This window comes from Monodelphis domestica, chromosome 2, assembly GCF_027887165.1.
Source record: "Monodelphis domestica isolate mMonDom1 chromosome 2, mMonDom1.pri, whole genome shotgun sequence".
Lineage (NCBI taxonomy): Eukaryota > Metazoa > Chordata > Mammalia > Didelphimorphia > Didelphidae > Monodelphis > Monodelphis domestica.
Genome location: NC_077228.1, coordinates 253,092,922 through 253,117,785, shown reverse-complemented (window position 1 = coordinate 253,117,785; position 24,864 = coordinate 253,092,922). Strand labels below are relative to the sequence as shown.

The 24,864-nt window shown below is 36.8% G+C and overlaps 1 protein-coding gene across 1 annotated transcript in view; it reads left to right on the top strand.

Moving 5' to 3' along the window:
* Positions 1-736: 736 nt before the first annotated feature.
* The window catches only part of NARF (nuclear prelamin A recognition factor), a 78,899-nt gene continuing 54,771 nt past the window's right edge, over positions 737-24,864 (top strand). Inside the window, exons 1-3 of the mRNA XM_001368153.4 lie at positions 737-1,026; positions 1,985-2,065; positions 3,069-3,212. Coding sequence (XP_001368190.1) covers positions 1,000-1,026; positions 1,985-2,065; positions 3,069-3,212 — 252 coding nt within the window. The 5' untranslated portion in view covers positions 737-999. The remainder of the gene's footprint in view (positions 1,027-1,984; positions 2,066-3,068; positions 3,213-24,864) is intronic.

Here is a 24,864-nt window from a genome sequence, read left to right as displayed (position 1 = left end):
AAGAAAGTATTAAAGAGGGGAAGAAGGCTCAAAACAAAATTACATAGATCTTAAGAACCTCAGTTTAAGAAGTCTCTCGTTATTTCTTACCCTTAATCCTATGGATAAAGGTGACATAATGTCTTACGAGCCCGGCCCTTTCCGAGAGCTCTATCTCGAGTTTCCTCCTTTAAAAAAAAAAAAAATCCATTAAAGACCCACCCGTTTCTTTTTTCTTGAGAGCTAAACTGTAAAAAGAGATGGGGAGGATTAGATATTCTACAGTTTTGGGTTCCTTTCCTTCTCTAAAGCCCCTCCCCTACGTTTGAATTTTTGTAATAGCCGATGCTCTTAATTAAAAAAAAATTCTCTGCTTTCTGCAACGCTAGTTTTCCTTCCAGGTTCAAACGTTGCAGGTTCTCGTTTTCTACGTAAAGATAAAATTAACATGTTTCAATTCCTAAAGTTATACACAAAACTATTCCTGTTTTAATCTTTTATATTTGCATGAAGATGGGGTAGATTTTTAACATTTTTCACCCACAGCGCACAGGACGTAGTGTTGGAAGTATAATTCCTGGTAATTTGTATCTAAAGGTGATTGAAAATTAGGACGTAATAATCGCTAACAATTTTTAGCTCACAGCACAGCTGCAGGACATAGAGTTGGAAGAGCAGCCTCTCCGACGTTTAGATTGGTTCTTCTGTTTCTACCCCCATATTCTTTGAATGCTCATTGGCCATTAAAAAGTGCCAATCAAGGGGGAGCCTACTGAAGAAAGGGGAGCTTGGGCTATGCTAACAAAGGGCAGCAGGAACTGAAAATGATTTGAGTGGGTTTGGAAAACTGCTGTGATGTATGTTCTTTGTGAGGCATTATTTCTGAGAGCAGAAAGAAACACTTCCTGAATACGTCTGTTTTTTTCATTCTTCCTGGTCAGTCTGTCCCGAAGAACACACGAAGATCAGACTGAACCTACCTTTCCGATATTTGTACAGCAATTAAAAACAACTCTCCAAATGAAGTGTGAAAATTGCACAAAGAAGGTAAGTGTTTACATGAATTTCTATTTGACTTCTCAGTATTCCATAACCTGCTACGGAATGGATTTGCTTGTTTATAAAGGTGCCCATTTTCCATAAGCATACTGCACAGCCGCAGAAGGAAAGATAGATAAGTTGGCTGGATAGTGGGTTGTTGAGAAACTTTAGTATGTGTTTTGTGGTTTTGAACTTTAAAGGGTTTCGGATGAGTGAATCTAGGAATGAAATATCAGATAATAAAAATGTCTTTTAAGTCAAAATATATCAATGACAGCCAAACCAAGGCTCAGAATTCTTCCTCTGTCCCCAATGTAAGCCATTAATTTGAAAAACGTGTTTTAACTGCCGCCTTCTCTGCCTTTAAAAAGTACATTGATTCATTTCTCTTTATATTCTTTCTATATTTATACATGGTATGTAGGTATTGTGTGCATTACCCATTAGAATGTCAGGTCATTGCAATTCGGAATTTTTCATTCTTTTTATTTGTATCTCCAAACAAATGCATGTTATTTATTTGACTTAATTTTTGTGAGGATAGGATTTTATATTAAGTACTATAAACAAATTGCATTTAATCTTACTAATTTGTGTTCCTGAAAACAAATTATTTGGTGTTCCTGATTTTAAAATTTTTATTACTTTTTAGATCATTATAGACATAGTATTTTGGGAGAGCCAAATAGTTTTTGTAGTTTTTAGTTCATTTGTTTGGCCTTTAAGACTGAGAGAATTGTTGTGAGACTCAAATGCGAATGCATGTTTATAAAGCTTTGCAAATCTTAAGGTTAATTATTATCATTGCTTATGAACTGAAAGTATTTTTTTGACCTGCTGTAGGCCAAATAACAAATTTCCTCATGATTCACCTTCCAATTATAAGAGAAATAGTTCTGATAGAAATATATGTGATGGCACTAATGTTGTTGACACTTATTTTCTCTTTTCTCTTTTTTTTAAGGAATGTATTAAAAAAACAAAAATTGACGACCATCAGAGTATATCAGTTGATACACTGAACTTTTATAGTGAACATGAAGAGGTGAGTGTATTTTAAAACTTTTTGTTGTTCCCAAACCTAGTACTGTTCTCCTCATTGGAGGCTCATGTCAAGTGCACTAGAAGTAATTTCTTTCAAAAAGATACAAATAAAAACCTTAAGGATTGAAAAAATGGCTTTCATAAATGTCTGCAATTTTTTTTTTGTATACCCAAAGTTCCTCCAAGAAAATAGTGTGATTAAAAAAACAAAATAAAACAGCAATATGCATCAAACCAAAAGGAACTGCCTTTTGAATTTGAAAAAAAATTTAGCTACCTTATAATCACAATTTAAATTGATAATTACTGAAATAACTCCAGATAAGAAACAGCTCCCATTTCTATATTTGGGAAATTTACTTATTGGTAAAATTCTTGGAAAAAAATTTTATTTTTCTTACTCTGATTTTGATACAAAAATTTCTACTCTGATTTAGCTATTAGCTTTGTTCTCTGTAAGTTATTTCTTTATCATAAATTTCTAAAGATGATTTGTAAATAGAGAAATGATAATGTAGGGATGGTAAATTAGTAACTTAAGAACTTAGTTGTGTGTCAAAACCCTTATGGAAGTTCTACATACTAATTTTAAAAGTTTTTTCTTCTACCGTGATGATAAATGAATTAATTGCAAGATGAAATTTCCTTAAATTTTCAGTCATCTCACTAAAATGATTCTTGCTGTCTTTCACTTAAAGACAGAAGTCGGAAAACCCGAGTTTAGGTTCTGTTTCTTTGGGACCTTGGGCAAATTATTTAACCTAAGATATAATTTTGTCATCTGGAAAATTAGGATATGCATCTAACTTCCTCCTTCACAAAGCTGTTCTAAATTTTAAAGTACTATAGTTAGAGGAGCTATTCCTCATTTGTATTTTAGTAGTATAGCAGTTCATTCCTTAACATTTTCCTATATATTGATTTCACAGTGTTACATCTTGGAAGAAATTAAATTTGAGGTGGTCAGATTACTCCTTTTGTAATTTATTTCTTTACTTTTGCAGAAAAGTGAATTCCATAAGTTGGCTGATGCTAAAATATTTCTCAGTGATTGCCTGGCATCAGACACTTGTGTTACAGCTGAGGAAGGAATAAGAGTTTTCCAGCAGAATCAGAAGGAGTTTTTTCGAATACTGAACCTTAATAAGGTAATATGTCTTCAAAACATTTAGTGTAAAAAACTATTAGATACTTCGGACATTTAGAGCCCATCCCATTAAAGTGGGTGCTTATGATAGAAGGAATTGTATGAAATCAGTAACATCTCTGTAATGCTATAACCTTTACAATAAAATTAATGGAAAAGAGAGACTTAAAGTTAGGACAGATTTTACTCCAACAGATATAAGCACAATACAGCATTTTCAGGAAACTTTTTTTCTTTCTATTAATTGAGTTGAGTAAAAAATTTTAGAATTCTGTAATTCTGTTTATATCTAGTTTTGCTTGATATAAAGCTCAGGAAAAACATTTAAGTTACCTGGTTAAGCTTCCCTGAGGAAAAGCTGCTAAAATTTGAACTTGGTCTTGCATGTTAAACAAGCAATATGAAATCTATTTTGACTGATACTTCTTGTACTAATCTAGGAATAAGTAGAGTCCTCCAGCTTCAAAGGCATCTTGCTTGTGGCTCCTCTGGCTTCAGCCATTTCACCTTAGAGAGCTAAAAAAAAAAACACTCAAAAAATACCTTCCTTCCTTCATGAAATCTTTCTAAAATAACTAGAGTTGAGGTAGTAATTTCTTCCTGACTTCCATTTCATCTGAATAGAAAGCTCAATCTAAAAATATCAATTTCAATATAAAACTTTCATTAATCTTATGTGTTTAGTTAAAGAATAGGTATAGTTTGTTTGACATGTTAATGTAATATACTTGTTATTATTAACTCTTGAACTGATTCAAGACAGCATTTTCAGGATGACTTTCTTTCTCTACCTGCTTAATCACAGATATATGCCTATATCACATTGGCACACAAGAACCTGCAATCAAAGTGAGATAATATGTATAGCACTTTGCAAATGGTAAAATGCTATGTATAAATGATAGCTATTATTATTATGTGTCATTTCTTATTCTTGACCTCTTCTTCTGAATATTCTTCCCCTTTGACTTATTATAAATTAGACTTTTTCTGGTTTTCCTATCTCTGTGATTTCTCATTTTCTATCTCCCAAGCTGGATTTTCTTCTTCTTTCGCCTGTTCTTGCTGGAATTTTATCTCATTGATCTTGTTTATGAGTTTTAACTTCATTCTATGCTCATGACACACAAATCTATATCTCTACCTCTGACCTCTTAAAAGAGTCCTATCCCCAAATCTGCATCATCTTCAATCAGTTAAAAAGGATTTATTAAACGTTTCTTATGTGCCAGGAACTGTGATAAGCCCTAAGGATACAAGGGGAAAACAATTCCTACCCTCAAGGAGCTCATGCTCCAAGGAAAAACAGCATGTGAATAACTTAACTACACAAGATAAATTCATGGTAAATGGAAGGTAGTATAAGAGGGAAAGGTACTAGCCGCTGAAGGGATAGGGGTAGAATTTGAACTCAGTATTGCTAGAAGTCAGAAAACTGAGAGGCAGAAGTGAGGAGGGAGAACATTCCAGCTGTATTGGATAGACAAAGCAGTGGAACATGGAGCTTCATGTGCAAGAAAAAAGCAAGTAGGCCACTATAGCTGGATAAATAGAGAGTGTGGAGAGAAAAGTAAAGTGTGAGAAGATGGGAAAGGTCAGAAAGGGCCAAGTTATGAAGAGCTGTACTTCTTAAATGGAGTATTTATTATTTGATCCCTATAGAGGTTAAAAGGAACTACTGAAATTTATTGAATGTGATTTTAGGGTCAAACCTCTGCTTTAGGATAGTCACTTTTGGAGCTGTGTGGAAGATGGATTGAAATGGGAAGAGACTTAAAGTAGGGTGACCCAATTAGATGACTATTATAATAGTCCATGAAAGAGATGATCAAAGTCTGAACTAGGATAGTGGATATGTTAGGGAGGGAGAGAAGAAGATAATATGTGGAGTGACTGAGAATGACATTTAGGTTGCAAGCTTGAATGACTGGAAGTTGTAACCTTGAGGATACTAAGAAAAGTTAAAGAGCAGAAAGTGTTGGGGTAAGATGGGTTCTGTTTTGTATGGTGTTATCTTTGATTCTACATTCTCTCTATCCTAGCCTATATCTAGTCATTTGCCACATCCTTTATAACAACTCTTATTTTTGCCTCCTTCTGTCCTTTGAATCTGCCACCACCCTGGGGCAAGCTCTCCTCACCTTCTATATCCACTATTGCAATGACCTGGTGGCTGGTTTCCCTACTGCATGCTGTTTTCCACTCAGCTGTCAAATTGTGTCAGATTGTTGTTTCCAAATTACAGACATATCACTCCTCTACTGACTCTCAAGAACTTCCAGGATCAAATATAAAATCCTCTCTTTCACTTCTAAAACCTTCCACGAGATGAGTCTTTCTTATGTTTTCAATCTTGCCTTTCTCCCAGCTATGTAACTGTATCCAGTGACACTGGTCTCCTTGGACACAACATTTCTGTCTCTCTACTTCCAACATTTTCACTACTTGTCCCCCATGCCTGGAACTCTTTCTCTCCTCATTTCTGTCTTCTAGATCCATGATGGTGAACCTGTAGCACACATGGCAAAGATGGCACGCAGAGCACTCTCTGTGGGTACATGTCTGTGTCTTTCCATCCCTGCATTTCCTCCCCTCCTCCCTAGTTCATAACCAGAAAGGCAGAGGGACTTGGGTGGAGCTTCTCTGTTCCCCTTCTCCACCATATCTGATGACATTTTTTCATTTCACCCACCCCTCTGCCCAGCAGCCCAATGGGAGCATTTTCTCCCTCCCCTGTGTGGGGTAAAGGGGTGTCCCCAGCACTCAGTGGGTGAACGTGGTATGAGGTCTCTAAAAGGTTTGCCAACCCTGCTTTAGATTTTTTTGGCTCCCCTCGAGGCATCTTCTGCAAGAAGCCTTTATCAATCCTCCTTAGTCTTAATGCCTTCCCTCTGAAATTACCCCCAATTTATCTTAAACCCCTACCTTCTGTCTTAGAATCAGTACTGTATATTGGTTTTAAGGCAGAAGAATGATAAGGACTAGGCATTGGGGTTAAGTGACTTTCTCAGGATCACACAGTTAGGAAGTGTATGAAGACAGATTTGAGCCTATGACCTCCTGTCTCTGGGCCTAGCTTTCAGTCCACTGAACTACCTACCTGTACCTCCCCCCCCCCACCTCCCCCACCCCCACAGACCCAGCGTATTTTATTTGAACATAATTGTTTGAAGGTTATCTCTTCCATTAGTCTGTGAGCTCCTTGAAAACAGGAATTGTTTTTGTTTTTGTTTTTGACCTTTCTTTGTATTCCCAGTGTTTAGCATAGTGCTTGGCATGTGGGAGTCATTTAATAAATGCTATTTGACTGCTTTACTACAGGTTAACTAGTTCAAGAGAGGAAAATGTAAAGTTGGTGGTATATGACCTTAGATTGAGAGAGAACCTGGGGCTGGATATGTAGCTTTGAGAATCATCTGCATAGCGATGACAGTTGAACCCATGGCAGTTAATAAGATTAGCAAATGAGATAGCCTAGGGGAAAAAGAGAAGAGGGCCTGATCTCATTCAAGGGAAATTCTCCAAAGTCTCTAGGGAAGTAAGGTGAAAATCACCGACATGCTGAGGAGCCAGCTTTTCCCCATATGTTTAATGTTTCCAAAATCTCTCCTTTTCCACATCTTTCCTGAAAAATCTCTAGGACCACATATTTCTCTCTTGAAAGAAGTTCTGGTTCAACTCTATCCCTTATATAGATATGACCATGTGTTCTTCCCTATCTTCCCAATCAGTAAACTTCAGTGGCTTTCTTTTGCCTCTAGGATCAAATATAAAATTCTCTATTAGTCTTTTAAAGTCATTCACAACCTGATCCCTTCCTACCTTTCCAATCTTCTTATACCTTATTTGCCATTGCATACTTTTCTGTCTTTCTGCTATGCTTGGCATTCTCTTCTTTCTAATTTCTGCCTTCTGGCTTTCCTCAAGTCTCAGCTAAAATCCCACCTTCTGCAAGAATCCTTTCCCAGTAATCCTTAATCTTACTGGTACCTTCCCTCCTGGATTATTTCCAGTTTATCCTGCATATAGCTTGCATGTGTACATTGTTGTTTTCATGTTTTCTTTATTCTACTGAGCTCCCTGAGAGAAAAACCTTTTTGTTCTTTGTAGTCCCAGCACTTTGTATTGTCTTTGAAAGCACTATAAACTGACCCTATTTTCTCGCTATTACCAGATCATTCCTCTTGTGATCCTAAGATCTCTTCAGGCAAGATTCTCTAACAGTCTATACTTCTTGGAAAGCAAGTACTAGAAGCTTTTCTTGGCCTGCCCCATGTTTTGTTTTTTGCTTTTCTCCTGGATCATATCTTTTTCTTGTTATTTTTTTTCTATGAGATGCTGAAGGGATTATGTTCTTAGCTATGTTCCTCCCAGTCTTCTCTTGCTCTGTCCTAATGCACTCAACCATCCCCACAGGTCTCTGTCACCCCCTCCCTCTACCTTCTTACTCCTGCAGCTCCCTACCACCTCCAGGATCAAATGAAAAAATCCTCTGTTTGGCATTCAAATCCTTGCATAAACTAGCCCGCCTCCTACTTTCCTGGTCTTTTTATACTCTGTTCATCTTTCCACAGAATCAACTTAGAAAGGGACCAAGTAGGTAGGTGGTAGTTCCTAGGTCCTATACAGAGAAAGGAGAAAGTTCAAAGACAGTAGCAGCAGTATAGTTCAGACCCCAAGTGTAGAGGAGGGCCTCATTTCTAGCACCTGTCCAGTCTGCAAAGGAACAACCAGAGCAAGAATCCTAGATCAAAGGGAAATCTATAGTTCTGCCAATCTGAACCTATAGAGCTTTCCAGCTGGCTGACAGGTATCATATCCAGCAATAGTCTATTCTTGTATAGATCCAGACCCAGGTCAGGAACTTGCAGAGCTCAGAAAAGGGGAGTGACAATTAGACTTTGCCCTGGACCAGATCATTTGGGAAGCTCTAAAAGCTTGCAGGGCCCCTGCCTCTCTGAAATCTACAGATCTCTTGCCTGTCCCTTATGAACATAACGCTCAGTACCCCAAGGAACACTCCAGGCCTTCCCCACCAGAAGTACAACAGATGCTAACCCTAACATCAAGTCCAAAATGAGGAATTAGGTAGGAAAAATGGACAAATAAGAAAAAACATCCAATATAATGAACTATTGTGGTGACAGGAATGCTGAATACATAACAGAAGAGGAGAATAACTCCAAAATGTTTACAAATAATACAACTTGGGGAAAAACTCAACAAGGATTCTTGTAAAAGATGAAGCAAGAGATGAAAGGATAAGTTAAAAACATTTTTGTAAATGGAATGAAAGAGCTTGAGGAAAAACATGAAAAAAATAAATTAGAGCAATGGAAGAAAGAATTGAAAAGGGAAATAGCAGCTTGGTATAAGAGATATAAAATGTTGCCAAAGCAACAAACTTCGTGAAAATTAGAATAGAAAAAAATAGAAGTTAAATATTCCATGAGACAAGAAGAAATATTAAAATCAAAAGGTTGGGGGAAAAAACAACATAAGGTATCTTGTAAGTAAAAACAACTCACCTAGAAAATATTAAGGAGAAAAAATAGAAACCATTAGACACAAAAAAAGAATCTAGATAGCCTATTTCTAGAAAGCTTAAACTTGCTCAGATCTGTTAGATCCAAAGAACAAAGTGGAGATAGAAAAAATTCTCCAGTCACTTCCTGAAAGAAGCCCCCATATGAAAATTCCCAGGAATATTTTAGCCCAAATCCAGAGTTTCTATGTTAAAGAAAAATATTGCAGGTAGCCAGGAAAAATTCAAACACCAATGAGTAAGAGTCAAAATAACTTACTCAACAAAACCAAGTATAAAACTACAGCTGAAAAAATGAACCTTTACTGAAATAGAGGCCTTCCAAGTATTCTTGATGAAAAGACCAGAGCTGTGAAGAAACTTTGAAGTTCAAAATACAGGGGTGAATTGAAAACTAAAAAGATAACTATAAGGGAACAGTGATAAGGGCTAAATGAGGATAATCAGTTTTATGTTCAAATATGGGAAGATGATACAAGTATCACCTCTGAACCCTATCATCATGAGTACTTATAGAGAGAGTCCAATTAGATAAAGTGTCCTGTCTTGATCTTAAGAAAAGAATGGAGAGAGAATATACTGGGGGGTGGGGTAATGGGGAAAGGTTAAGGAAAACTAGCCTACATTTAATCAGGTTGCACAAATAGAAATCTATCCAAACAAGGGGGAAGAGGTAGTGGGGAACATTGGTGCTTCAATCTCACTCTATCATGGGAGCAAATACTTTTTACTTAACAAAGGGAAGGGGAAATAAGGAAAAGGGAATTACAGAGAAGATATATTTAAAGGAAGGGATTAGACCTAAGAAAAACAAACTTTAAGGATGTACAAAAATATTTAGACCCCTTTTGGAAAGGCAAAAAATGAGAATCTGAAGGGCTGCTCATAAATTGGGGAATGGATGAACAAGTTATGGTATATAAATGTGATTGAATATGTTTGTACCAAATTCTTACCAGTGACCAACCAGGATACCAGAGGACTAATAACGAAACATGCTACCTATCACTTGATAGGTGAAGGAATGAGATAATTTTTTTTTACTTGCCCAATGTAGAAATTGATGATTTCTACATATTTGTTATGTGTTTTCTGTTTTTTTTGTGGTCTCATTTTGGTTTTGGGGGAAGTGGGGTGGCAATGGGGATGGACAGGTGAGAAGACAGATCTAGCCGATTATAACAATTTTTTTTTAAAAGACTGTGACCAGATAAAGGAATTTCTGAGTTTATAAACATGGAAGTGGAATATTTATGATTGATGACAAGATCAACACTATGACTTACTCTGTATGTAATTGAGATAGAATGGAGGAATAGGTCATGAGAAATGAACAGATTATGGAACTAGAAGGTAAGGGAGTATCAATAAGTATATTGAAGTGTCCTAGTATAAGGCTAGATGCTGCAGCAGAGAGACTGTAAGTTAGGTACTGAATTCATTGAGGAAAAAATGGAAAATGCCAGTTATGTTGATAGATAACCACCACCAGAACTTTAACCCTTCAAGATGACCAGTTTATTTTTAATTAGTGCCATAATGAGGGCCTCTAAGGCTTGTGACAAGGAAATCACTTTAAAAGACTGATATATATTAATTTAAGGTTGCCAAGGAATTCAGCTATGTAATTCCTAAATGAAAACTCAAATCAGCAGTCAACGTTTTATGGAGTTTAATTACAAACAGGAGGAAGAAAGGTATTAGAGAGAGAGAGAGAGAGAGAGAGAGAGGGAGAGAGAAAGGGGAGAGAAGGGAATAGGGCTTAAATACCCCTTCTGTTTAGGCTGGGCCAAAAGGCCCAAGCCCTTAGATAGCTGAGGCAAAGAAAAGAGATCAGTCCCTATCACTCACGTGACCAAAATGGAGAAACAGTCTCAGTGGCCTCCACCTCCAGCTTCCTTCAGAGTAAGCTTCTCAGAGCACAACCTCTCAGAGCAAAACCTCTCCAACCACCCTCTCAGTCCTCAGACCCCGCTATCTTTAAGGAAACCATCCAAGTTCCCTCTCCTCAGTTCTCACATCTACCAATCACTGTCCATCTCTTCCCTGTGCCAATGGTGGCTCTAGCTTAACCCAGGACCGCCCAGAGGTCTGTGGCTTTGCACATGTCTGATGAAGGTCATATTCTCAAATAATTAAATCTTGATCCTTTGCTGCAGCCCTTCCTAAATCCTGTTACCCTGAGCAGGGTGGAGATTGGAAGTTCCAAGACCTGGTTCTGTCATTCCAAGTATCTCTATTGTATCGATTCTAAAATCAATCATGACTCAAAGAACTTCCTGTTCTATGCTTAAGCATAGGTCAAAGCCCTTTGCATTGTTCAGCAAAAGGTTTCTGTCCTAAAGTAATCTTAAGTAGGGAGGAGAAGGAACCTCCCATGCCAATGGGGTTCACATTCCAATAGACTATCAGTAAGAAATTTTCCAAGTATGAAATTTCCCAATGGTGAAATTTCCAACATTTATAAGTCTAAGAAATTTTAAGGTTTACAGGCTGTAACATTTTGTCAGTATGGTGTTATTATTGTTAAATTGCTACAAATCATGATTTATTGAAAATCCAAGATAATCTAAAATTTGTACACAAAATGGCATCTTTCCATTTCTTGTTATCAGTAGATTTTTGTTTCAGTAATTTTAGACTTCATAGGAAATCTTGAGTAGATAGTGAAAGAAATGAGTGTAAACTTTGTGCCCTAGGTTTTGGTATATTCTATATATTTTTAAAAGTTAGGGCTAGTTATTAGGTTTATAATTCTTTTAGAGTATCTTTAATTTATTTCATTGATGATGTTTTGTGTATACTGGCTATTTTGATGTTCTGTTGTATACGTTGTCCATCTACCAATTATGTAAGTAATCTGAACTGTGGATGTTGACATTGATTTACTATTTGGGAACATTTCATGACCCTAGCAGCTTTGAACTCTGTTCCTGAGCTGATAACTATGAAGTAAGTCTTTTATTTTCATTACTTCAGTAGCATCAAAAAATATTTATTACAGGGGGCAGCTGGGTAGCTCAGTGGATTGAGAGCCAAACCTAGAGATGGGAGGTCCTGGGTTCAAATCAGACCTCAGACACTTCCCAGCTGTGTGACCCTGGGCAAGTCACTTGACCCCCATTGCCTAGCCCTTACCACTCTTCTGCCTTGGAGCCAATACACAATATTGACTCCAAGATGGAAGGTAAAGGTTTATTTAAAAAAATATATATATATATGTATATACATATATATATATATTTATTACAAATACGTGCTGATATGTTTAAGTATTTGGTATGTATAAACTCTAATATAAGATAATTTATTAAATAGGATTTTTAAATGGATTTGAGAAAATTAGAACACAAATATTTAAGCCAATTTTTAATGGCTTAATATAGAAACAAATTAGATATAATGTCCAATATGATTCTAAATGTATCTGTTATTTATGGACTTTTTCTTTAAAATTCAATTCAACAAATACTTTTAAATTAAATCAAATGATATATTAAAGTAATTTAATAATGGCATTTTCTAATGATAAGTTTCCTTTGAAGATAAAGTAGCCAATACAGGAAGAGAAAAAAATGCAAAAGGAAGAAAAAAAGACTTCTGACTCAACTATATATTTATATAGGATATGTTTTTATATCATCTTTGTTTCTGTGTAAAATATAGTTAAATAGATATAAAGCACAGAGGAAGTTTTATTTTATTAAAAATTTTTAAATTTGTTACATTAAAATACCCAAGTAATTCTCTCCCTCCTCCCGCCCCATTTGGGAAGGCATCATTTGACAAAAAGACATATGTATATAAAAAAACTATGGGGGGGGGGGACATCTTTGTTCCAATCTGGCCTCAGATACTTCCTCGCTATGTGACCCTGGGCAAGTCACTTAATCCCCATCGCCTAGTCCTTATCACTCTTCTGCTTTAGAACTCAGTATTGGTTGTAAGACAGAGGTCTAAACATAATGTTTGTTGATCCAGTCAAGGCCTTTGATATTTATGCCAGTCATGAGGGCTTGTGAAAGATCATGGTAAAATTTGATTGCCCAGAGAAGTCCATCAATATTGTACAACAGCTATTTTGGCATGCTTGCACATGTTCTGGACAGTGGACAGTGCTCTGGACCTTTCCTCAGTCACCAGTGGAGTGAAGTGGGGCTGTGTGCTTGCTCCCTGGCTTTTTAGCGTGTTATTTTCAGTGATGTTGTATGCCTTTGGTGAGAATGAAAATAGCATCAAAGTCAGCTGCTGCAATGATATTAAATTATTTTAACTTGAGAAGGCCACAAGCCATGCACAACTTTCTATTCAAATCTGATTGCGCATCCACACAAGCCCTGAGACTGAGATCAAACAGAACATGGATTGACTCTCTGTTGCTTGTGCAAATTTTGACTTTATAATTATCACTAAGGAAATAAAATCTCTACCAGCCAGCATTGTACCATCCGTACTTGGGACCATCAGTTTCCCCAGTGGAGAAATTTTGAATGCTGAGAATAAGTTCACTTGCCTTGACAGTATAATTTCCAGGGAGGTCCACGTAAATGATGAATTTGCTGCATGCATTGTCAGAGCTAGCTTATTGTTTGGGCGACTGAAAGAAAGTGTAGGAGAGTTGTATTAGGTGGCATATCATACTGAAGGTCTGGTATAGGTTGTAAATGTGCTGTCATACAGCATATGATTCCATGTTTGTCATATTGTGAAAGAAGATACATATCTTACAGTAGAGAAAAATTAATGGAGGAAATAAACTATAGAATGGTATTGCTTCAATCTGCGTTCAGTCTCCAGCAGTTCCTTCTATGGCAGTGGATAGCCTTTTTGGTCACAAGTCCTTTGGAGTTGTCCTGGCTCTTTGCATTGCTGATATTAGTTGTCATTTATAGTTGATCATTTTACATCATTACTGTTACTGTGTACAATACTTACTTTGCATCACTTCATGTAAGTCTTTCTAGGGTTTTTTTGTGATCATTTTATTTGTCATTTCTTATGGCACAATAGTTTTCCATTACAATCAATACCACATTTGTTCAGCCATTCACCAGTTGATAAACATCCCTTGTGTTTCCAACTCTTTTCTACCACAAAAAAGAGATGCTATAAATATTTTTATACAAGTAGATTCCTTTCCCTTATCTTTGATCTCTTTGGGATACATACTTAGTAGTGGTATTGCTAAGTCAAATAATATGTACAGTTTTATGACCCTTTGGGCATAGTTCCAAACTAATCTCCAGAGTGGTTGTATCAGTTCACAGTTCCACCAACAGTACATTAGTGTACCAGTTTTCCAACATTCCCTCCAACGTTTTCCTCTTGTCATATTAGGCAATCTGATCTATGTGGAATGGTATTACAGAATTATTTTAATGTATATTTCTCTAATTAATAGTGATTAGGAATGTTTTTTTTCATGTAACTAAAGATAGTTTTAATTCTTTCATCTGAGAATTGCCTGTTCATAACCTTTGATAATTTGTCAATTGAGGAATACTTTGTATTTTTATAAATTTGAGTCACTTCTCTAAATATGAAAAATGAGACCTTTGTCAAAGACATTTGCTATAAAATGTTTTCCCTGTTTTTTCCCTTCTAACCTTGATTGCGTTGTTTGTGCAAAACCTTTTTAATTTAATGTAGCAAAGTTGTCTATTTTACATCTCATAATGTTCTCTGTGTCTTACTTGGCCATAAACTCTTTCCTTATCCATAAATCTGACAAGCAGACCCTAATTTGTTTATGGTATCACATTTTATTTCTAAATCATGTATTCATTCCTTAATGTGAAGTGCGAGGTGTAGGTCTATGTCTAGTCCCTGCCATGTTCTTTTCCAGTTTTCCAGTTTCTCTAATGGTTTTTTTCAAACAGTGAATTCTTTTTCCAATATCTTAAATCTTTAGGATTGTCAAATACTAGGTTACTATGGTCATTTACTACTGTGTTGAGGACCAAATCTATTCCATTGCTCTACTACTCTAATTTTTAGCCAGTACCAGATTGTTTTGATGGTTGCTGCTTTATAATAGTTTGAGATCTGGTACAACTAAGCCATCTTCTTTTTTTCTTTTTTCATTAATTCCCTTGACAATATTGGCCTTTTAAATTCTTCCAGATGATTTTTTTTCTAGCTCTATGAAATTTTTTTTTTGGTATTTTGATTGATATGGCACTGAATAGGTAAATTAATTTAAAAAGTAATAGGTAAAAAATAGGTATATGTGAAAAGTGTTTTGTAGTTGTGGTCACAGAATTTTTGGTTTTGTCTTGGCAGGTATTTTATATTGTCTACAATTATTTTAAAGCTTCCTCAGAGGGGAGAGAAGCTTTAAGGTAGGAAGATAGAGACAGGATAGAAGTTTTAAATACCACGAGGGGGATGACGGAGTCAAATTAGAGACATGAGGTGGCAGGAATGAGTCTTTATTAATTTTCCATGAGCCACAGCTAAGCTCTGATCAAAGGACCCTTCCATAGGCTTTTTACCAGTCCAGAGATCCACATTTAATACCACACAGGTCGGAGAGATGAAAGAGAGATAGAGAAGATTTAAAGATGGAGCTTGACCAGAGGCCAAGCTCCTGCCAGGACAGCCATCAGCTCCTGAAAGAGAGAGAGAGAGAGAGGTGGAGCTTGCTGGGCTAAATATAGTTTTTGATATGCAAATATACATAGTACATAGGGATGATTCTCATTGGTTAATGACAATGTATAGGTGTGGTTTCTCTTAACCAGGTGAGCACAAAGAAACCTGTGTTCCTGCCTAACCTGGGAGAAGCTGGGGTCAAGGGTCAGAGGCCTTCCCAGCCATATGCAATACTGAACATGCTCAAGACTGAGCATCCTCTCTTCTAAGGCAATCTGTACATACCAACTGTTCCCCTTGCCCATAGCCAGGGGTGCCTTTTTTTTTGACATAACAATAAATAGTGCAATATCAAAATGTAACAACATTACAGCATTAACAAATACAAACACTCTGGTGCATAATCATATTCTGATACAGAGATGAAAAACCCAAACCAGATTGTATAACTTAGATATACCAATCAAGAGTGAACCAGCAGTATAAACTGATTCAGTGATCAATCTTAAAATCCCAAACTGATTTTTCTATCTGCCTGTCTGCATTTCACAATCAATGCAACAGTCTTAGTAGATATAAAAATGTTAAGAAAATAATTTCCACACTACTGATCCTGGTTTAATGAGGTAGAATTCTATGGCTCACATGACAGGTACAATAATCAAACATGCCACCATTCACAGTTTGGACTATCAGAAGTTGTCAGTCTTTTCAACAGTTAGCAAAATACTATCTCTGGAGATGAAGGATAAGTCCTTCCTTTCTCTTGTACTGATACTGCATCTTGGGGATCTATCCGTGCTCACTGCCAGATGCCTGCCACATAGGAAACTGGTTGGTAGCTCGATGCCAGGACATCCAGCGACTGAGGGTGTCAGTACGCCATGTCTCTGCATTTCCCAACCTCAAACATCCATTTCACATGGAAAACGCATCGCCGTGGCTGAGGCTCTCTGGTCCATAATGAAAGATTCATTATGATTCCCCTTACATGCAATCAGACATCACTCTCCAGTATGGTCATCTGAAAATTAACAATTGCTGTCATAATTCTCGCAGTCTCAGACCCCTGTGGCTGAAAGTTACAGACTTGCATCTCTGTAATTTTGGATCAGAGCATCACTAGTACTTTCCTTGTACTCAAATTTCTGGCATTGATAGTGCAAAAGAAAAAATCAAGATTGATTAATCAAAAGTGACTTTAAAAAATGTCCTCTAAAAATATAAATACTGATCTTAGAGTAAAATACTGATCTCTGTAAGATTCCTTAGAAATACTGATCTCTGTAAGATTCCTCTCCCTTTTCTTTTTGTTTGTGTGTTGGGAGAGATCCCTTCAAAGAAAAACATCCTCTCTGACCAATTCTGGAGGATCATGTTATCACATGCCAAATGGTCTTAGAAAATTGATCCTGGGAACCTGATCCCAAAAGTAATGCAAAATTCTCTTGGCTCACTGTCTATGTGGTATCTTTGAAACTGAGCCAATGTGAAATATCAGAATTTATATTCCCAATGATTCCTAATTCCTGATCTAAATAGATCAAAATTCGCCTTGTATATGAACATAATTTTGCACCAGTACAGACCTTGCAAAAACATTAATACAACAACCACAGTGCAATTTTTAACAAATACCAATATTCCCATACACTTTACATTCTCAATTGTAGCTTAAATAACCATGATGGTGATAATGAAGTAATATTTCAAGTTCTGACTGTATATTCCTTGTGTCATTCTTATTTAAATCTCTGCTTGTATAAATAAACCCATCAATGTGATAACCAAGCATATACCATTACCAATATTTGCAAAATTCATTCTACCAAACCAATGTTTGGGTAGATCAAAGCTTAAGTTGTTTTCCATGTAGAAACAATTTCTAATGTGTCTTGTACCTATTTCATGTAGAAACAATTTCTACAGTTTCTTGTACCAATAGAATTTGACATAGCTTTTTCATTCCTAGTTGTCAGTGTGTAATATTCAATGTGCTTTTTCTACAAGCTTATCTGTGCCTATTGTGTCATGATTTCAATCCATACTCCAAAACAGTAAGACTTAGATTATACTTTGACCTTGCTCCATGCATTTGTGTAATAATAATTTTTTCCACCTAGGAGAGACAATGACTGCGCGTCCACAGAAATTGTCAAACCTAGATTCCTCAGTTTGCTCCTGAGGTCTTACTTCCATATGCCAGAACGTCTTCCAGTATATGAAAGGGAAGCCAATAGACCCCGAATCCAGCGGCCATCTGAATTCTGGGACTATTGGGAGAGAGCAAGAAAATTTTCCTATTAAGATTTTACCCACAAAGAGTAATCAGGAGTAATGGTTAACAATGGTATTAACACTTAACTACGTCTATGGTAGTCAGTACGTAATGTCCATCCTGGTATTGTCAGGAACATAATCTTTGCCTGGATGTCAATGATCTATTACAATGACTCAGGTTCCTGATTAAAGATTTCCTAGTGTCTTTTGCCTGATCTCTCATCCTTTCTTGAGAGTAACATCACTGTCATCTGTCCATTAGACATGCCTGTGCAGCATTTTCTGCTTATCACCTCAGTTTGTTGTCAGAGATATCAGATCTATTCTATGAATGAAAGTTTTCTATCTCCTACTCTTTGGAGAGTCATACCAAGGTCTATACCCTTGTTGATAACAGTATTTCTTACAATACAAGTGGTAGATTCACAATGCATACAATTCATAATGCATACAAAATTCCCTTTGACAGTATCATATACAAAATACAAGGTATACTTTAGTAGCTAAACAATTGTAGCTATTTCATCTCAATCCCATAGCAAAGTCTTTGGAGTGTGGGATGTATCTGGTGTCTTGTACAGACACAAGTGTGATTTAGTCCTTCTGAGTTAGCATACTTGATGTTGCTCTGGGTACCACATCTCAATGGATGTCAGCATGACAAGTGTCCATCAGTGGTCTAATAGCCAATGTCTCTAATAGTGTAATGTCATTGTTCTAGAGTGATATTAGTCACCAAAGAAGTGTCCTTCCAGCGAGTCTGGATTGTGGCTGGCATGTATGTAGCTGATGCCATCACCGTCCATCTGCTTCTCTTCCTGGTCTGTGTCAGCTGGCATGAAGCATGACGTGGGTGACCAGATGTTTTCATTATCTGTGAACATACAAACAAGACCTCGACCCAACGTTATCATCCCCTTGGGTCCCTTACAGTCTTAATATCTTGATGATATTCAACCCAATTCAGGTATCTCACACAATGTAATCTTTATCATTACATTCAATACAGATTATTGCATAGCTTGAACTTATATTCCTTTTGGGGTGTAGAAGAGATAGATGATTAGTGATACCATATCCACCCTTTTTTCTTATGAAAGTGGAACAGTCACAGCTTAACAAAATTGACTTCCATATAAGTCTGATTCTAGCAAAAACATATTGTTTGCAAATATAATGTACCCTTTAAGACAATAATCATAATTACATTTTGGATAGTAATACCCTTTTGTGCTGCAAGTGGACAGCATTCATTCTACTGTCATAACATTCCCAATTGTACCCTTTGATATTTGATCAAATTTGGCTAACATGGAACAATTCCAACAAAATGATTGCAAGTTACACATTGTATCAACACCATTCAAAATTTTCAGGCATGTAATAAAGTCAGATCTTATGCCAAATACCCATATATTCATAGAACAGAATATCTGTCCATGACTTAATGATACTCTTCTGCATGTACATTGTTTTTCATTCAAGTACATTTGTGTGGATATTGTGTTAAACCTGCCTGTAGGGCAGTGTTACTGCCTTTACAGTGCATGTGCTGCTTTTCAGGTGTCCTGTGCCAGACACCTCTGCCATCTGTCCTCCTTCTGGGCAGCTTTTCTTGCCATCAGATGCTCTTGGTCATCTTCCATGGACTTCATGTATCTGAGAAAGTAAACAGAAAACCTCGACCCCAAATGAAAGCCTCATTGGGTCTTAGAAAGTTAGAAAGTGACAGAACATATATAGCTTCAGTTTTTGAACCTTGGGGCTCATGAATTCCTTTCAGCTCCATTTACCATAGCTTGCATGTAAGCCATGAGCTATGCAATTTAGCCCTTGCATTGCTGTTAAAAGCCCTGTTATTCCAAGCTGTTTGGAATAGACAGTTGTGCATAAGTGTTTACAAGATTTGACATCACTTTGCTCACTTCTTCATTTGAGCTTGAACCCATAAACCAGGAGAGTAAGTATCTCCCATCACTTTTCACAGTTCAACCTTTATGCCAGGAGCATGTTGAAATGCATCCTTTGCTCCAAAATATGTAGTGGATATCTCTCAGGGGTGAAATTAATCCACAACAGTGTGCATTGATAAGCAATATCACATGCTTGTACAGGATATAGATGTAGAATAGATTTGGCCCTCTGCTAGAGCAGAGAATGCTAGCAGCTGTTTGTTCAAAACAGCATGTATAGATGCTTAAATATTTGCTTTTTCAAACCCATAATCATAAAAACATCACTCCATAAATCACTTATGATTTGACCCATGTGTGCTGGGATCTTAAACCTTTGTCTGCACACAATTTTTGCTTTTTGAAAAAATTCACATTGTGCAGTTATTAAAATAATAGCATTGTCTTATGCTGTAAAAATATGCACAGAATTTTCAAACAGTTGCACAGGAGTTGTTATTTCTGAACTACTGCAATTAACTTCATAACTGAAAAGATCTTGATACTGTGACTAAAATCATTACTTTCATCTGCTAACTCTGCAAATCTTCACTGCAGAAATAAATCAAATTGTGCCAGTAACCTTTGAATTTGCATTATTATCATAGGTCTCTTTTCAATATCATGATCAGCTTCAACATCTATAATTTGAATAAATGATAGTATTGCCTCTTTCAAATCATTAATGAATCACTGTACTGAATTAACAAAGTACTTGATAACTTTAATAGTTAACCACTGGTAAACAGATTGAATCCTTCTAATCATGCTATCACTCTGATGAGCATGTGTCTTATTTTTCCATAGTAAAAGCTATTCTAGTTATAAATCATTTGCTTTCTGGATACAGGTATATTAATATGCCCACTAAAAAGTTTCTGAACTGCATACAGGTAGCTTGAATAATCTCTGCTCAATATTGTTGCTTTTATTTCCTGCTTAGAAAAGTGTTAATAATTCCTCCATAGTTAAAATTAGAAAGCCTTATAAATTCCTTTAAATCATATTCCAATTCATGCTTATTATACCTTAGTATTAAATTTTCCTTCTAGCCAATTACAGCGTTAGTGATAAAACTTGGAACCTCAGTTGCTATGATGCTATCTTCCAGGTGGTTCAAGCTACGTGGCCGGTAGAGAGAAAAAATTCAAGCAGCTTCAGATCTAAGCCCAAACCTTAAAAATTTCTGTAAGCACCTTAACTACCTTGTGATTTATACCAAAATTTCTCTACAGATAAAACATCTCTAGTCCTGATATTCTGTGGCATATGACAACAGTAAGAGAAAGATTTCTAATTCTCTTTTTTAACTTCCTTCATCAAAAAATATAAGCAGACATTCCTTTATAATTTTGCCTATATCCAACCTAAATTAAAACGATTCAAATTCCCAGATCTCACTTCACTGTGCTTCTTATCATTTGCAATCATCCAGGTAAAGCCTGCCTTTACCTGGCTGGACCTCAAACAAAAGAGTTCCTAGGACCTTTTTCAAATGCTAAACAAGTGTAGAGGCTTGCTTTTTTTTTAAAAAAAAAAAATCTTCTGTCTTTGGTTACAGGATGGCAATATATCTTTACAACCTAGGCTGTTCTGACTTTAACCTAATTCAGGATTATTACCTTGATTCATTAATTTTGCTGAGACCTATGGTTTTATTAGAAAAAGTTTTTTGTTTTTTATCCCTTTTGCCAAGTGATTCTGATCCTTTAAGTGCCCTGCTTTGAGTCAAAGCAACCACTTCCTGATAAGCCTTTCAAATGAGTCAGACCTCTCCTGAAAAGGCTCAGGAATCTTCCTGTGAAGATTAGCTTGCTCCTTGCTTCTTTTCGCTAGTTTTTCCCACTTGGGCTAAACTGCCTGTTTTTCCATATTGAATACAAGCCTGGCTCTCCGAGCTTTTTTCTTAGGAGCCAGTAAATTTGACTTTGCACTTTCCTGATGAAATCTTAACTCCTGCTTTTTCTTTTCCCAGTTGCTCCTTTCGAAATTCACTATGCTCTAGCAACTGTCTGTTTCAGACCTAGATTTCCCAAGTTCTCAATCGCCCCTGGTGAGGGTTTTGCTAGGTCAGATTTTTTTTTTCTCTTCTTCCCCTCCCCCTCAGACCGCTCCTCAGGTGTTTCTTAATCTCTGGAGATCCAGGTCGGGGAGAGGCGGCCATGGCATAGCATTGTACTAGCAGGCCCAGGTGGGGGAGGGGAATGGCACGCCCCCACAGAGATAGTTTGAGAATCATGCTCTGACCGACCATGTGCTTTCCTCATCCTGATCCAATCTTAGTCTCAGGCAGTTAAGCTCTTGAGACTTCCATTCCTCCCCCCGTCAAGCAACGACATTAAGAGTCGAGCAGGGGTCAGAGGAGTGACCCACCTCGAGCAGAGGAAGACTTACCGTTCTTGGCCAAGAGAACCTGAAAACTCCCTCAGATTGCCGCCATCACCAGCCTACTCACCCTCGCGTGAAGGGACGCGTCCTCCCACCAGCTGTGCGAAATAAAAGGGTTGAATGCCACGAGAAAGTACCAGGTGCAGGTCCTGACACGTTGGGCACCATATAAAGCATCCTCAGAGGGGAGAGAAGCTTTAAGGTAGGAAGATAGAGACAGGATAGAAGTTTTAAATACCACAAGGGGGATGACGGAGTCAAATTAGAGATATGAGGTGGCAGGAATGAGTCTTTATTAATTTTCCATGAGCCACAGCTAAGCTCTGATCAAAGGACCCTTCCGTAGGCTTTTTACCAGTCCAGAGATCCACATTTAATACCACACAGGTCGGAGAGATGAAAGAGAGATAGAGAAGATTTAAAGATGGAGCTTGACCAGAGGCCAAGCTCCTGCCAGGACAGCCATCAGCTCCTGAAAGAGAGAGAGAGAGAGAGGTGGAGCTTGCTGGGCTAAATATAGTTTTTGATATGCAAATATACACAGTACATAGGGATGATTCTCATTGGTTAATGACAATGTATAGGTGTGGTTTCTCTTAACCAGGTGAGCACAAAGAAACCTGTGTTCCTGCCTAACCTGGGAGAAGCTGGGTCAAGGGTCAGAGGCCTTCCCAGCCATATGCAATACTGAGCATGCTCAAGACTGAGCATCCTCTCTTCTAAGGCAATCTGTACATACCAACTGTTCCCCTTGCCTATAGCCAGGGGTGGACTGCTACATATTTTAAATAATTTCTTTTTCTGTCTCTTAGTGTTGCACTTTATTGGTCTTTATATTAGTAGTATAAAATTGTTGGTGATTTATGTATATTTTATATCCTGAAATTTTGCTAAAGATGTTAACTGATTAGTTTTTTGGTTGATTCTCTAGGATTCTCTATGTATACCATCATATCATCTGCAAAAAATGCTAACTTTTTTTTCTTGTTGCCTTTGATTGCTATAACTAGCATTTCTAGTATAATGTTGAATAATAGTAATGATAATAGGCATCCTTCCTTCACTCCTGATCTTCCTCATTACAAATAATGCTTGCTGATGGTTTTAGGTAGATACTATTTATTATTTTAAGAAATGCTCCACTTATCCTATGTTTTCTAGTGTTTTTAATAGGAAGGAGTGTTGTATTTTGTTAAAAGCCTTTTAAATATCTATTGAAATAATCATGGTTTCTATTAGTTTTGCTATTGAGATGAGATGATCAGTTATATTGATAGTTTTACTAATATTGAGCCATCCCTGCTTTCCTGGTATAAAACCTACCTGATCATAGCATAATCCTTATGATGTACTGCTGTAATCTTATTAGTATTTTATTTAAAATGTTTGCTTCAATATTGAGATCGGTCTATAAAGTTTTCTTTCTCTCTTTTTTCTTTTCTTGGTTTAAGTATCAATCAAATCAATCAAAACCATATTTGTGTCATAAAAATAATTTGGTAGAGTTCCTTTCTCAGCTGTTTTTCAAAATAGTTTATATGGTATTAGAATGCTTGGTAGAATTTTCTTGTGAATTCCACTCCCAAAACCCATCCACTGGGTATTGCATGTGTCCTTGATCAGAACCCATTTCCATGTTGTTGGTGTTTGCACATCCCCAACCATATGCCTTCGACCCATATATTCAAGCAATTGTTTTTCTTTGGTGTTTTTACTCCCACGGTGTTTCCTCTGAATGTGGATAGTGGTTTTTCTCTTGGATTCCTCCAAGTTGTTCAGGATCACTGCATTGCCACCAATGGAGAAGTCCATTACATTTGATTGTACCACAGTGTACCAGTCACTGTGTACAATGTTTTCCTGGTTCTGCTCCTCTCACTCTGTATCACTTCCTGGAGGTTGTTCCAGTCCCCATGGAATTCCTCCACTTTATTATTCCTTTGAGCACAATAGTATTCCATCTCCAACATATACCACAATTTGTTCAACCATTCCCCAATTGAAGGGTATCCCCTCATTTTCCAAATTTTTGCCACCACAAAGAGCTCAGCTATGAATATTTTTGTACATGTCTTTTTCCTTATCTCTTTGGGGTACAAACCTAGCAGTGCTATGATTGGGTCAAAAGGCAGATAGTCTTTTAGTGCGCTTTGGGCATAGTTCCAAATTGCCCTCCAGAATGATTGGATCAATTCACAACTCCACCAGCAATGAATTAATGTCTCTACTTTGCCAAATCCCCTCCAGCATTTATTACTTTCTGTTGCTATCATGTTAGCCAGTCTTCTAGGTGTGAGATGATAGCTCAGAGTTGTTTTGATTTGCATCTCTCTGATTATAAGAGATTTAGAGCACTTTTTCATGTGCTTATTAATAGTTTTGATTTCTTTATCTGAAAACTGCCCATTCATGTCCCTTTCCCATTTATCAATTGACGAATGGCTTGATTTTTTTGTACAACTGGTTTAGCTCTTTATAAATTTGAGTAATTAAACCTTTGTCAGAGGTGTTTGTTATGAAGATTGTTTCCCAGTTTGTTATTTCCCTTCTAATTTTGGCTACATTGGTTTTGTTTGTACAAAACCTTTTTAAATTGATGTAATCAAAATTATTGATTTTACATTTTGTGACTCTTTCTATGTCTTGCTTTGTTTTTAAATCTTTCCTTTCCCAAAGGTCTGACATTTACTATTACTAGTATATTACATATACTATTTTGTGTTCACATAGTTTACTTATAGTTTCCTTCTTTATGTTCAAGTCATTCACCCATTCTTAGTTTATCTTGATATAGGTTGTGAGGTGTTGATCCAAGCCTAATCTCTCCCACACTGTCTTCCAATTTCAGTTTTTTCAGTTTTTATCAAATAGTGGATTTTTGTCCCAAAAGATGG